Consider the following 15,915-nt stretch of genomic DNA (forward strand, 5'->3'; position numbering starts at 1 on the left):
GCCCCATTTAAAGTGGGAGGTGGCTCTGGGCATTGTCAGTGAGCTGTTGCCAAGATAGCCATTGCAAACAAGTTTGAGGCTATCTGTTTAAGAACCTTAGCTCTGGACACTGCTTGTAGTAGCCCCTTTCTTAACTATTGGCTGTGATATGGTAGGGCACACTAGGACACAGTGGCATTGCAGTTAGGCAGGGACCAGCTTGCAGCTCTGCTGTTGCTGAGCTGTGACACCTTGGGTGAGTCACTTAACTCTGCATGTCTCTGTTTTCTCCTCTGAAAAAATTGGAATAGTGAGTCAGTTGCTTTGCTGTGAGAATTAAGTGAGAGCCTGACACTTAAAATGCTCAGAAAAGTGTCTTCCACTTGTCTTTGAATTTTTCAAGTTAAGAGAATGTGTTCCACTCACTTCTGTAGACTTAATGCAAGTGATAGTGATTATTATAAATGACACGTGCTGAAAAGGTGTGCAAATTGATGAGTGATTGGAGCACAGTGGTAATGACAACCATCTCTTACACACACACACACACACATTTACACTTTTTCCCCCTTCTTGCCACATTTATTAGCATCTAGAGTGTGCCTAGCTCTGTTGCATTAAGTGTAGGGGCTTCAAAGATGAATCCGAATGGCCCTCGTTCTCAGTGGCCATTCACTGGCTCAGTGGGCATTGTTCTGGCCCAGGGAAGCCTCAGTCTGGGCCACTTCAGAGAGCAGAGTCCCCAGAAGTGGTGGTGAGCAAGCAGACCTCAGCCCAGCAGCAGCAACTATGCTCCAGCTACAAGATGTGGCCAGCTGTGGACCTGACCACTTTGGGAGGCTGTCAGCACTTCCTTTATTGGCTTTATTTTAGTAAAGGTCAGGTGATTGTCTGTTAGGGCTGCTGTAGGTCAGATGTCTCTTGCCACTGATAGTGAGATTTAGAGGTGGAGTGTGAAGGCCAGAAATCACGTCCCAGAAGTTAAAAGTTTAAAGTGCAATTGGTATGAGTGGGGTGGGGTGGGGGCTGGATTAGGAAGGGACTTGACTCCATAAAACCACTGTAGAGAGCCTGGTTTGGGTGGGACTTCAGATGTTAAGAATCCTGTACTATCTGATCTACTAAAATATATGTTTATTTTTCCCCCCTCTGACTGTGCATTAGTATCAACTGGAGATCTTTTTAAACGATTACCAATGTATTAACCTTACCCCCAAGATTTGTATTCAATTGACTTGGGGTAGGGCTAGGACATTGACATTTTTGAAATGTCAGTTTTTAAAAAGTTGCCTCAGCAATGTTAGTATGTGGAGAATCACTGGAGAATCACTGGGCACAGATGAAAGGGCAGTTACAATATTAGGAACAGAACACTTGAAGTGGAAGAAGAGAGTTCCTTGTTAAACCTGCTTAAATATCATACATACCCTCTCTGGATGCCATCTTTTTTTCCGTTGTAGGTACAATTGCCTCCTGTTAACAGGCCCTCTATTAAAAGGGCAGCTATGTTACAGCCCTAATTATAAGTGTTGAAATAACTGTATTCCACCTAAAAGGTTAAAATGTGCCCGTTCATCAAACGCATCCAGCTGCAGGTGCCCTCCCCCAGTTGCTTGCCTTTCAACAGATTGTATTAAGGTTAGAATTTTTCTGAAATGGATTATCCTGTGCTAGAAAATGAAATTAGTGTCTAGAGGTGGTTTAAAGGTTCTTTAAAGACTGCTTCTACCTGCGTGGCAGTGACCAACTCTTGCTGTGTTAACGGGAGTGATTGTGAGGAGCAGGGTCGGGGTCAGGATGTTTACAGATTACCCCAGTCACCTTGAGAACCAAACTCACAGACCAGAAGTATTGCCATCTTTAGATGTTAACCAAAAAATGAAAAACAGAAACCAGTAAGTTGAAGTTGAATAGTTTAAGAATAATAAGCATTACTGTGTGATAAAACAGTCTCATTGTTTGCCTGTTCTTGTTTGGTTCTTCTTCCTTGAAGATGCAGACAGCCCCTGGGGTGGACAGCAGTGTAGTTGCTGCTTTCCTGCCCCTGCAGCAGCCCACGGAGCCCAGAGCCTGACTCTGGTTGTGTCAGCTCAGCCATAGGAGCCCTTGGGAGGGAACCAAGGTGGTAATTGGGGCCCGGAGAGGACCTGGGCTACTTTGTGCAACAGAAACATAGTATTTAGACGTTTTTGCTGATTCATAGTAATTTTTTCCCCTCTAGTATGCCTGGACCACATCTTGTGAAGTGTTCAAAATATTAATGAAGTGCACCCCTAGGTAAACTGAGGCAGCTCAAATTCTGCTCTACCAAATTATCTCCAATCCTGTTAAAAGATGACATCTTCTTGATCTGTGCCCTGTTTCACATGCTGTCTCTATCGTGCAGAACCTCTTTCCTCACTCTTCCTTCACCTGGCTAACCAATGGCCAGTGACTTGCAAAACTAAATCAAAGCTTCCCCGCCTTTTGGAAGCTCTCTGGGAAGCCTCAGGCTCAGCTCACTGGATTCTTCTCTGTGCTCCTCCTGTGTGTTCTCACATCTGGTACTTTTGTTCTAGCAGTCAACACGCTGTGTAGACTCTTTCTCCATTCACACACATGCTCCTGAAGGGCAGGGACGGTGACACATTCTTTTTGGTATCCCAGCACCCAGCACTGTGCCTGGCATCTCATAGATGCCCAATAAGAGATTACATGGACTTTCAGCTGAGTCATTTATTTATGATTTTCTATAAGAACTGAAAAAGGATGAACCTCTCATGTTTTTTCTGAACTGAAAATTTTAAATTAATAATTCTAATAAATATAGTAAAGTGACTGATTCTGTACAATTTTCATTGTATTGTTCTGACTACATTTTGAGAGCCTCTTTGTGTAGAGGCAGTAGTAGCTGATGGGTCTGTCTTTACTACATGCAGAAGTGTTGCAACAGGTGGTTTTGCCTTGAAGCAACTGTAGATACATTCTGTACAATATTTAAGAAACAACACTGATATTGTCCCCCTCAACACCCATCCACACACACGTGTGCAGGTGTATGCATGTGTGCACACCCACATTCTGATTTGCGGATGGTTCTGGAATAGGACCTGGACCTCAGTAGTTTTAGAAGTTATCCAGGTGATTCTCATGAGCTGCTAGTTTTGGGAACCAGAGCTTTGAGCAATTCTTTTATACAGTAGAACCACTCTGCTGTTTAAAAAAAATGTTTTTGATATGCCTTTGGAAGGTCTCATGTACTTTGTCCTTTGTCATATTTTCAAAACATTACTGTTGTTTGTAGGGCTTTTGTGGGACTTGAAATCTTTCCAGTTAGGCAGACCGGTGACAGAGCCCTTGCCTTGTTATGCTCATGACCTTATTTAGATATTTTCTTAGGTTGACTTTTTTAAAATTTTGGTTTAAAAAAATCTTTCCGAAGATATGGAAGCATAAAGACAGTAAAATAGCCTCCTATGCACCTACTACTGAGCATAAACAGATGAATTTTTGCCATATTTGCATCAGATCTTTTTTTTCTTTCTAAGAAGTATTTGTAACTTCAGCTCATCTTCCCCCCCACCTCCTACAGCTAACCATTCTGCCATAGCTGTTTTTCATAAAGACATTGTTTTTGTGCTTTTACTATGTATGTATATACCCACAACAACAAACAATATACAATTGTCCTTCATTATCTGGGGGGGATTGGTTCCAGGACCTCCCTTGGATGCCAAAACCCGTGGATGTGCAAGTCCCTTATAAAATGGTGCAGTATTTGCATATAACCTACACATACCCTCACTTATACTTTGTCATCTCTAGATTACTTGTAATACCTAATACTTGTAATTCCCTAATACAGTGTAAATGCTATGTAAATAATTGTTATGCTCTATAGTTGAGGGAATAATGGCAAGAAAAAGTTTGTACATGTTCAGTACAGATGAAACCACTTTTTTGTTTTGTTTCTTTTTTTTAAATATTTTCAATCCACGGTTGGTTGCATCCATGGATGTGGAACCCACAGATAAGGAGGGATGACTCTGTGTTTTAAAACATCTCAGCTGGTATCCTTATTCTTGTTAATATATCTAACTCTAGTTTATTCGCTTTATCAGATTATTCTCTACACAGATCTGGTTCTAAAACATACTTTGTACATTTGCCAGCTGCTAGACATTGGGCATATCTTCACCCTCGAGAGTCTGTTCGTCACTGAAAAATGGGGTTAATAATACATTTATCAAAGGATTGTTTTGAAGATTAAATGAGGTAATGTGTGTATAAAATGTTTAGCTCGGGGCTTGGGAGACACACAAACACATTATAAACGTGCTGTTAGCAAGATATGTAGTGCACAGTTATTTTGCCATTAAATAAAATAATGTGTGCAAATGCCTGGCTCCCCTTTTGTCTTTTCTCTAATAATCTCCCAGGTATAATCATTGTCTGCATTCTGCCATTGGAGGAGGCAGAGGGCTATAAAAGGCACACTGGCTTGCCCGTCAGTACATGATGGGTTAACAGAGGCTGGGGAAGAGAGACAGGGACGGTTGCTATGTGGGCTGCAGGGTGGCAGAGGCAGGATATGAGGGGTGGTGCTCCTTTTCCAGCTGGTTCTAAATTCTGCTCCTTAAGATTTACTCCCCCTGAGGGCCTACTTTGTGAGAGGGGCTTGCCATATCCTTTATGTGCACAGTCTTTTTTTGGTAACTTGCTGAATATATCTCCATCTGTAACTTAGAGAGTCAGCATTCCCCATTTGGTCTGCCTAACTCCAAAACTCATGTGTTTCCTGCTCCACCAGACAAACCAAGTGAATGAGGAAACGACACCTAAATGAACTAATTTTTATTAAACTGACCAGAAAAAAAAATATATGCAGATAAATGCCATTGTGTAGCTATTAAATGTATTATACTACATCAAAGTATGTGTCCATATTTAAAGAGACATCTTTAATAGATGAAGTATTGTCCTAGTCTTAATTCATAGGCTCTTTTCTTGAATGTGTGCCCAGAAAAGGTTTTTTAGAACAAAAGGGATAGGAAAGGAGGGGAAGAAGTTGAGAGAGAATGAATGATAACGTAATTAACTGGTAGATTTTGGCTGGTTTTAATGTAGACTTTTATGCCCGGGGTCAGGATCAAAGAACACATCACTGGCTGGGGAATCCAAGGTTTGGGTACAGTGCACTCATCGGCCTGGCTGGTGTCCTTTCACTTTGCTCATTCTTGATACATGAAATTGTAGAAGTTACACAGCATTTTGCCCTTGGGAATCCATAATTGTTTCCCTGAATTAGAAGGCCCAGAATGCATGTCTGTCCTCATGTCTTGGTTCTGCTAGGGGATTCCCGTCGAAACATCATCATGTGGCTGGACCACCGAGCCGTCAGTCAGGTCCACAGGATCAACGAAACCAAGCACAGCGTCCTGCGGTACGTCGGGGGCATGATGTCTGTGGAAATGCAGGCCCCGAAGCTTCTGTGGCTAAAAGAGGTGAGTGCACAGGGTTGAAGACAGGGTGCTGACAGTAGTAGAAGGTTCCTCTTACTGTGGATCTGCATGTGCCAGGCACCCTGCTAAAGTCTGTTGGGTTTGATTTTTCCCAGCAACTCTGTGGGGAAGGTTGATCCTATTTTATTGATTAGGTTGCAGTTAAATCCCACCTGTTTTTATGTGCTTAACTCACTCCAGGCACTGTGGGCACTGTGATTCATATTTTACACATCATCTCTTTGAATGCTAATAATGACCCTATGAAGTTTTTTTTTTTAAGGGTCTCTGTTTTGTAGACAAGAAAACTAAAGCTCATTAGAGGTAAACTAACTCAAGGTGAAACTATAAGTAGTTGACCTGGTCAGGATTTGAACCTAAGACTGGCTGACTCCAAAATCAATTCTCTTCATGGTAGTAGTATTCACTTGGGTGCCAGTCAGGTGGGTGGGGGTGGAGGTGGGGGTGGGGGTGGGTAAACTCACAACTAATGGAGACAGAGCGCACTGTAGGGGGGAAGGGCATGCTTCTAGCCCTGGCTTGGGCGAGGCAAATGCATTACATGTAACCAAAATGTTTGTACCCCCATAATATTCTGAAATTTAAAAAAAAGAAAAAAAAATCAATTCTCTTAATATTCAGTACTCTACTGGAATTCAGAGAGGTTAATTACCATCCCAAATAGAAAGTAGCAGAGCTAGGATTTAAGTCCAGATCTTCTGACCAGAGCTTTCCTTTCTTATACACTTTTAGCCCCAAATTATGCATCTTTGGCCTTGTTGATATTTTAGGGTATCCCTTTCTCATCTCACCTGCACTTGAGTTTCCAGGTCCTTGGATGATAGGCAATCTCTCGTCAAAGCACTTGCAGGTGGTTCCCATTTCCAGATGTTGGGACTTCTTTATGAAGTGCGGAGAATGGTGATGTCAGCTTAATGGTTCCCATTAGAGATGGATGTGTGAGAAAGTTCAAGTCCTTTGGGAACCTCAGGGACTTGAAAAGCCCTAGGTGGTCTGGTGAATAGCGAATCCATCTAATGAGCAAGACCTGCGGTGATTCATTTACTGGCTCTGAGGTTTCAGGTGGGCTGAGTCTTCCATTACTCAAATTGTATATGGAGATGGGGGAGCTTAGGTACTGAGAAGGTGCCCCAGGATTGCCACCATGGAGCAGGAGAGAGGTAAGAAGGAAGGGCTTTAACAGTCGAAGCAGGCTTGGCTTGCTGCCGGTTACATTAATACATATTCAGCTGTTTTGTAAGTTTTAATCCGCAGAAAGGCTTCCATGGTTGCTAAGAGTTTGAAAACACAAAGTTTCTTAGGAGTCAGGAGTTTTCAAGAACCAGTTCTGACTCCACTGTCAATAATTGTGTGCTTTGGGCAAAGCACTTCTCATCCCAGGCCTCACTTTTTCCATCTATAAAGTGAGAGAGTTGGATTAGGTCATTTTGAAAGCCTGATTCAAATACATGCTGAAACACAAATCAGAATATAGAATGTTCTGCTCCGCCTCCACACTGTGCTTTGTGTTTTATAGGCATCAACTGATTTAATCCTATCAAACCCTGCCTGGTAGATAGCACGGGAAACTGAGGCTGAGGGAGGGGTTATATGACTTCCTCAAGCTCATGATAGGGCCAGAATTTAAACCTTGTCCACTGGGCTCCCAGTCCCAGCTTACTCCGTTGTATCATAGAGCACCAAAATCCCTCCATGAAGCGGGCAGGTTGGGGTAGGACCAGGAACGGGGGCAGTGGTGTTCTTCAGGCAGGCCTAAACTGCTTGCAAGAGAAGAAATACGTTGGATATATGACTGTTTTTTGTCAACACAGAAAAAAAAGAGTTGTATTTATACTAAGTGAGGTGGATTGGGCAGAGGGTTGTTGCTTCATCAGCAGGGCCTTTATTGAGTACCTGCAAGGCCAGCTCAAGCCGTATATCCCAGGAGATCTAAATCTACATCTGGTATGAACCTCTCAGGATGCTGCCCGTCTTGCACTTGAGATCAAACTGCACTAAGTTAAGCCCATAGAAATTAATTTTTTAATTTCAGCATACTATGGGGGTACAAAAGTTTAGGTTGCATATATTGCCCTTGCCCCCTCTCCCCCCATAGAAATTAATTAAGTTATAAATTACATGGCAGTGTCTGTGACCTTCTAAGAGCATCTTCTCTTAACTTATTTTGAAAAAAAATCATTCCCTTTCAAAATTTTCTAAATTTCTAAATGTTTCCTCACTATGTCTTCAACTACCTGCTGGTTAAGCCCCAAACCCATTTTGTTTTTTTGGAGTAAGCATGAATAAGAATTCTTGCTACAAATCCATTGGGTTTTAGCATGATTGCAAATTCAAAATTAACGATACTTCTAAAATCAGTTTTAGCATCTTCTCCTTACTCCTTAAAGCCTGACCATGATGGCTGTGGTGCTTCTCAAATTTTAATGTGTAAATGAATCACCAGGAGATCTTGTTAAACTGCAGGTTCTGATTTAGTAGCTCGGGGTAGGGACTGAGAATTTGAGAATTTGCATTTCCAACAAGTTGCCAGGTGATGCTGATATTGCTGGCCTGGAGACTTATTAAATCACTTTTAATTCCAAAGACTCCCACTCTAGTACCATGAAACGCTTCCAGTTGTGGAGAATCAGAAATTGGTACCTTCTTTTTAATGCTGTAGTACAGCTGTTCAAGTGCACATTCAAACTAAAAATAGGAGATTTTTGTGTCCTATTAATAAGTTCTTTGAAATATCATTTATTTACTTTCTATTCATTCCTTAATTTGCCAAATCTGAACTGAGCGCTATGAACCAGAAACTGTGATAGGCCCTGGGGACAAGGGGACAATAAGTACTCAGCCTTACCCTTAAGAGGCACAGCATCCACTGGGGACAGTGGTGGTAGAACATAAGGAATGGGGTGGGTGGAGGGGAGACACGGAAACAGAGCCATCAAAAGGTGCTCTAAGCATTGTGGTGTAGGATTATCAAGAGTGCCATGGGAGAAAATGATAAGCTTCCCGGGGGTGAGTAGTTTGATATAAGCCTCAAGATAGGAGTGGAGGTTTTGCCTAGTAGAGAAGACAGGAGGGATAGTCTAGAGAGAGACTCTGGTTTCTTTGTGGTATGGCCCAGAGATGGTCTGTGATGCCATTTTTACTCCCCAGCCCACACCTCCCTTGCTGTGTGTCTTTCACCTCCTGCTGTGTGGCTCACTCTCACTCATCCACAGGGATTGGCTCAGAGTCTTGGCTAGGGATTGGCTATGCCCCTCAGGCCAAATCTGGCCTACTGCCTGTTATTGGATGGCTTAGGAGCTAAGAATGGCCTTTACGTTTTCAAGTGGTTGAGAAAAAAATCAAAAGAAGACTATTTTGTGACTTGTAAAAATTATATGAAATTGAAATTTTAGTGGCTGTAAATAAAGTTTTATTGGAACACAACCACGCTCATTCGTTTATGTACTGTGCATGGCTGTTTTGCATTACAATGATAGAGCAGAGTAGTTGAGACAAAGACTTTATGGCCTCAGAGCAGAAAATATATACTATCTGGATCTATGGAGAAAAAGTTTGCTGCCCCTGGTCTTGACAATGCTGTACCTTTCTGCCCAGAATATTCTTCTTCTGCTTATTCACCACTGACTCTTCCTCATCATTTAGATCTCAGCTTTATTGTTGCTTTCTTAGAGAACTCTTTCCTTACCCTCAAATGAATCAGAAGTCTCTTGTCATTGCACTCGTAATTTTGCTTCATTGTATCTTTTATAAATTGTAATAATATGTCAATTTGTATGATGATTTATATAATCCTTTTCCCTTTCAACCTTTGTAATATAAAGGAGGATGGAGATCATATCCATTTTGTTCTTTGCTGTAATCACTATCCCTAATCAAATGGCTGGTTTAGAATAGTGCTCAATACATATTTTTTGAATAATTTGGCCCAATAAGGAGCTGTTGCAGTATTCCAGGTGAGAACTAATGAGACCTAAATTAGGCACTGTGGTGTGGAGAGGAGATAGGTTCCAGAAATCTGCAGAGGGTAACATCAACAGGACATTGAGACTGATTGGCTGTGAGGGGTGAGTCAGATGGCAGACCCAGAGCTGACCACTCACTTCAGTATTGCTGTCATTCATGTGTTCCTTGTCCTTAGCCTAGAATCAGATGTCAGAGGAAGCTGGACAGAATTTGGAGTCCTGTCTTCTCTCTGAAGACAGAAGAGATGTGCTAGGACCACCATAGCTCTTGGGCAAAGTCACTTGGGTCCCAGTCCTGCAATATGGAATTTTAATCATGTCCTTTCCATTTAAGGTTTATGTGTTTCCGGTTGATGTATGTCTCCTTAATAAGAATTGTCAGATAAAAGGGAAAATGCCATTTGAATTTTTCATAACCCCCAGCAGTCTGGCTTTTCCATTTGGTCTCAATGATTCTGACTCTCATCTTAATGAAGGCCAAATGTAAATTAAGTTCTGTCAGGCTAGAACAGCCGGAGTCTCCTATCTTTATAAACATGAAACATTGTAGGGTAACAAGGTGCAGACTGAGGAAGGTCAAGAAAGGTAACAGGGCTGATGCTGATCCTGACAGCTCAATGGTAATGTAAGATAATTAACGTGGCTTGTAGGGGCTACGTGGAGATATTCCAGCCTGTTTTTTAACTCATTTCCTCCTTTAGCCATTGTCAGCAGAGCAGAAAGCTAATCATTGTATAAGTTTGAGATTTTTGTTGTGCATTCCAAAGTCCTGGAACCAACTGACTGGAATGTCAAAGGATTTTGTTGATAGGTTTGGGAAATCAGCCCCTCCCATCTCCCTTGTTCATGCCCCTCTGCTTCTGTTTGCCTGTTAACATACTGGGAAAATGAGTAAATACTCTCTAATTGGTTCTAATGTACCTTTCCTGGTATATGCAGATTTTTTATAGGAACCTGGGAGTTTGGATGCCTAGAGAGGTGGTTTTATAACTTCCTGCCAACTAAGGAAAGCATCAGTTGAATGCTTTGCAGTAGGAACTGTTGAAAAGAAAACCCTGCCGAGGTTAGGAAAGGCTGGTTCTTCTAGTGCTTTCTATTACATAAGGAGCTTACCCCACCTCATTTATTTATTTATTTATTTATTTATTTCAGTTTTTGTAGAGAAAGGGTCTCAAGCTTCTGGGCTCAAGCAGTCCTCCTGCCTTGGCCTCCCAAAGGGCTGGGATTAGAGCCATGAGCGATTGTACTCAACCCTCTACCTCATTTTTAATGCCTTGTTCATTCTTCTTAATATCTTTCCTCTGTGTTAAGGTTTATTCTAATCGTGGAACTTTATGAGAGATGAGCAATGTAAGTTTCTTTCTTTGAAATGTCACCATTTTTTAAATGGCAATATGATGGAAGTTACAGTCTTTCTCTGTTAGTTTGGCTTCAAAGTTTATGTATAGGTCTAATATAACTCACCTGTGTTCATCAGGTCTTAGCAATAAAGCTAATACAAGATATTGAGGAACTTTGGGAGATACAACCCAGTTCTGTAACAACAACAACAAAAAGTATGGGATTTGAAGCCAAACGCACTTGCATTTAAATCTTTCTCTATTACTTACTCATTGTGGGACTTTGGACAAGCTAAATCAACTTATCTGAGTCTCAACATCCTGAACTGTGAAATGGTGTTATAATGTCAGTCTTGTGGAATTATTGTTAAGTTTGTAAAATATTTGTAAAGTGGTTTATATAGTAGATACTCAAATAGTACTTTAGTTTTCACAGCCATTGTATTTGAAAATGGTTGTCTCTGCTGATGGGCATTTCAGTAGCATCCAGCACCCACTGAGAGAATTTTAAACACTAGAATATCTTATTTCATAGAGCTGGCTGTAATGAGTGGTATATTTTTTCTGTTTGACTAGTAGCTACGGAAAACATCTAGAAGTTGTCACCATCAAGTTGTCAGATGTAATCATAGAAAGTAGAGGAGTACAAAATGTATTTTCAGAGTCATTCATTTATTTGAACCATCTGCATCCGATGTGTGATACCAGTACCAAAAGGCAGCCACTTTGAGCTGTGAAGCTCGATTTACTTGAGTACCTTCTACTTGTTTTTGATAAAACTTACCAGTGCCTTCAGCCCCAGAGTTATTTTATTTCATAAGCATTATCTTATTTAATCTTCACACCAGTATTGTGAGATAGTTATTATCTCTTTTTACAGATGAGGAAACTGAAGCTCAAAAAAGTTAAAGACCTTACTCGTGGTTGCACACTATGTCAGCAAACCCGTAACAAAAACTATACCATAGTTCTGTTCCTCCATCTAGCACCTTACAGGAGCCTGTGCAGTTTCAGTGTGGGAATCCAGAGGTGGTCTCTGCCATCAAGAAATTATAGTCTGATGACAGAATCAAGGTACAGATCAACCAAGCCATAAGAATAGAAAAAGAAAATATATGAAAATAGAAACTAAAGTATATAGTGCTTACGATGTATCTAGCACTATTCTAAGCATTTTATCCAGGTTAATTCATCTATTTCTCACAACTACCCTGTGGAGGGAGGGATTCTCTTCTTTTACAGGTGAGGAATCGGGCACAGAAACTTTAAGCAACTTGCCCAACGCCACTCAGCTAATAAGTGGCAAGGCTGGGATTTGAACTTTGGCATTTCACATCCAGAGTATGGGCTCATTGCCATTTCACTCCGCTGCCTCTTCAAGTGTTTGCCTTGCAGGCTTTGCGCAGGCTAGTTCAGGGAGGAAATTTGTAGGTGATAGCTTGGGGAGGATCTCAGGCTATAAACGATGGGGAGTGGGTTCACTGTTGCATTTGACAAATACTGAGTGACAGGCACTGTGCAGGGCAGTGGGGGCACCAAGGTGAGTGAACGAGATGAGGGCCCTGGGTGGGCTTCTGGAAATGCAGAGTCTCGTGTGGAGAGGCAGAAGACAGACAAGGAGACACACACACACACACACACACAGTGATTTGGTTGTCTGGAAAATGCTATGAAGGAAAAACACAGATGAACAGATTTGGCATGGATAGTGTGGCTCTCTTTTGGGAGTTTTTATTTGACCTGAATGTTGAGATTGTCAGGAAGGAGAAGCAGCAGATTCCCTGGGGGAGTGAGGGTGGGGTGGAGGAAAGCACCTCATGAGATCAGCAAAGGAGGTCAGCGGGTCTGGGCGGGTGTGATCAAAGCATGGAGTAGCAGGAGGTGGGCTGGAAAGTGGGCAGGGTCCAGAGCATGCACGGCCTTGAGGCTATGGGCAGGAATTTAGATTTTATTCGGAGAGCAGTGGGAAATGGTTGATGGATTTTAAGCATGGGTGTGACACAATCTGTTTTATGACTTAAAAAAATCACTCTGGCATACATGCTAGGTAGATCGTAAATATTTGTGTAGCAACAACAAAGTTTATGCTGTAATGTTAGAGGAGGGAAAAGTCAGAAGACTGAATGGTCTTATAAATACATTTGTTTTAAGAAATTATTAGTATAGAAAAAAGACTGGCGATATACATAAAAAACATTAATAATGGGACACTGTCCATGGTTGGAATAGTTTGCTACTGTGCTAGCACAATGCTCATGCTTTTATTACTTTTAGTAATTTTCCACTAAAAAAATAATCTTGTAGTCATAGCTAACCTTTCTGGTTGACAATACTCATGATTTAGCGTGGGATTTTTCGTTTTGGGGCTTATTTTCCTAGAAAGCCCCTTACTATGGAGTTCACAGGCCGAATTTCATTTAAGCTCCTCCATGACACAGTATAAGAGTATCCTGTTCTACTAGATCTGTGTAACAGTATGCGGAAACCAAGACTCAGAGGGCCTAAGCGGCATCCCCAAAGCTACGCAATAAGTGAGTTGTAGAGTCTGGATTCTCACCCAGTCCAGCCTGTGTCCAGACCCTGGGCTCTAGCCATGGCCCCTCACTGCCTGTTCTTGAAAGGCACTGTAGTTTTTTCCCACCTGCCAGTGCTGCAGGCTGGCAGCCCATGGGCTGAATCTGGCTGAAAGACAGGTTTTGTTTGACCCGCCCTGCTTCTCTAGAAAACATACTGAAAGAACCTGGCAATACTGGGTCCACATGTCCATGTGGAAGGCATTGGGGGGAGCCGAGTAGGGGGTGCCCTCTTTAGAATGGGCTGGCCCACTTCATTTCACAGCAGTCCCAACTCAGCCTGCTTCACTCATTTCCTTCTTCAGCTCTACCCCTTTGGGCATTTGAATATGAGACCCAGGCTGTGGGAATTTGTTCAAGGACTCCATCGTTACTTGTCCTCTAACAAGTGCTTAGAGAAATGGAAAGACTTTCCAGATGGTGAATTTCTTTCTTGGTGGCTCCAATGATTCCATGCCCATATTCTCTCACACCTCTGGGTCTTTGCTCAAGTTTTTCCTTCTCTCTGGCAAACTTATAATAATTTCTTCCTTCACCAGAAAAACTTGTAATAATTGTTCAAGACTCAGCCTTTATTTCCTCCAGGAAGTCTATGTCTAGTGTTGATTGGGGTCCTGCCCTCTGTCCTCTTGCATTCTCTGCTTACTTCTGTCCTAGAATTTATTACATGACATTGTGCCATATTTATCTTGGTGTCCTGAGCCTCTAGGGCACTACTGAACATCTAACATTAATAGCTCAGTAAATATTTTGATGGATGGATAGATGAATGGATGAACTTATTAAATCATCTCTCATGCCATTTTTGATTGCTGGGTGTGCCTGTCCAATCATTCCATTCCAAAGTAAAGGTCCACTGCACGCCCAGCGTAAATTAATTTTTTCTTTCCCATTGTGGAAAACGATATTTGGAGGAGCATTACTGCTCCTTTCCACCCCAGAGCCACCTCTTGTCTTGGCTGAGGTCCTGTTACCTGAGTCACAGCTTATTTTGTGTGCAAAATGAAGGCTCTAGACGGAGGCAGTAACTCCCCTGGGCCTTTCTTCTGTGCCTCTGGACTCCTGTGGTGGATACCACTTCAAGTTGCTCCCTTCACGCCTCAGGAGAATCCAAGACTCATCTATTAAGTCCAGAAAGCTCTCTAGCATGTTTATAGCAGGGCCCTGTATGCTGGACCAGATTCCTCCCAGCCTTTGAGCAACGTGGACAGTATTGTCAGCTGTTGTTAGGGCATCTGTTGTGATTTTCTCTCTAGGGTGGTCTGCCTATAAACTGGGCCTGTAACTAAATATATGGAATGTTGAGGCTGATGGCCTGCTTTCATCTACCTAGGCAGTGAATCCTTTCCTTATTATCCTTATATTTGCATATTTGATTTATGACAAATATATGGTGTATTCTTTTAGTTTTATAGTCCAACAAAATAATTTTAAAATGCAGACCAAAAAAAAAAAAAAGAAGCTCTTAGCCAGATACCTTTTATTATAACATTTAATAAATGTCAGTTATTATTATAATGCTATTTCTTTAATTTACTTTATGAGTTATGGCAGCCTTTTACAAATAATTTCCTTTATGTAATCTGTGACATGGACTTACGAGATAAATATTACCATTTCCCACATTTTACAGATGAGTACAACAGGCCTTAAAGAGATGAAATGACTTGTTCACAGGTATCACAATTGGATCTTAATGAAGATCCTTTTGGCTCTAAATCCTGTTTTTTTTTATTGTTGTTGTTTTTGTTCCTTTCTGTTGTACCATGTTCCTTCCTCATTTGGGTTGGTGGATTCTTAGCTCCATAAGAGGAGAACCCAAATCTATCTATGCATACCTTACTGTTGCATCCCCAGAGCTAAACACAATGCTTGGCATCGAAAACATCCTCCATAAATATTTGCTAAATGCATTCCTGTCTCCTGGTCAGCCAGCAGCCAGCCTTCTGACTGTAGCACTGCAGACCGGATGCCCAGCTTACTTGTTGCCGGTCTTCCTGACTGCTGTGCAGGGATGTCAGCTACTTCTAGGAGTTTTTAGGGTAACCAGAGAGATGAAAGGATTGCTAAATTGGGCTGGCTCTGTGCCCACATGGTATGGTTCTTTGTCAAACAAAAATTGAACAAAATTCTTTTCCCACTGTGGCTACAATGGAGGTCACACCAATTAAAGGAAAATATTATCTTTAAAAAAGACACTAAAAAAGACAATGGATTTGGTGTGTGTTGTGATATAGTAACTCATAGCATGTGAACTGTCACCTTGGAAGACTGGAGGCACAGGGTCAATGGTTGTTCATTGAGGCAAGGGAGGTGGCAGGCTAAAAGTCCAAAAGGATGCAAAATAGGATTGTTCTGGAGGGAGAATTAAGTAAATCTCATTTCTCTGAACATTAGGGTTAGTATTACTTTTTTCCTTATTATCCAAAATGAGAATAACTGATCTCCTATTGTAGGTTTATATTCATTTAATCAGTGAAACAAAATTTTGTCTAGGAACTACTGTGCACAAAGTACTGTGCCCGGTGATGGGGAGGTGAGGGTGAAGCTTGACTCACTC

The 15,915-nt window shown here is 41.6% G+C and overlaps 1 protein-coding gene across 10 annotated transcripts in view; it reads left to right on the forward strand.

Moving 5' to 3' along the window:
* Positions 1 to 15,915, forward strand: part of FGGY (FGGY carbohydrate kinase domain containing) — a 387,509-nt gene that overhangs the window by 35,558 nt on the left and 336,036 nt on the right. For 9 of the 10 annotated variants that reach the window (XR_011234566.1, XM_069480070.1, XM_069480063.1 and 6 more), the window contains one exon: positions 5,311 to 5,462. The exons of the other annotated variant lie outside the window; for it this stretch is intronic. Coding sequence is in view for 8 of the 9 variants with exons in the window: in XM_069480063.1 (XP_069336164.1) it covers positions 5,311 to 5,462 (152 nt within the window). In the remaining variant the exon portion in view is untranslated. The remainder of the gene's footprint in view (positions 1 to 5,310; positions 5,463 to 15,915) is intronic. 10 annotated transcript variants of the gene reach the window in all.

The sequence above is a fragment of the Eulemur rufifrons genome, chromosome 8 (genome assembly GCF_041146395.1).
Source record: "Eulemur rufifrons isolate Redbay chromosome 8, OSU_ERuf_1, whole genome shotgun sequence".
In the NCBI taxonomy this organism is placed as follows: Eukaryota; Metazoa; Chordata; class Mammalia; order Primates; family Lemuridae; genus Eulemur; species Eulemur rufifrons.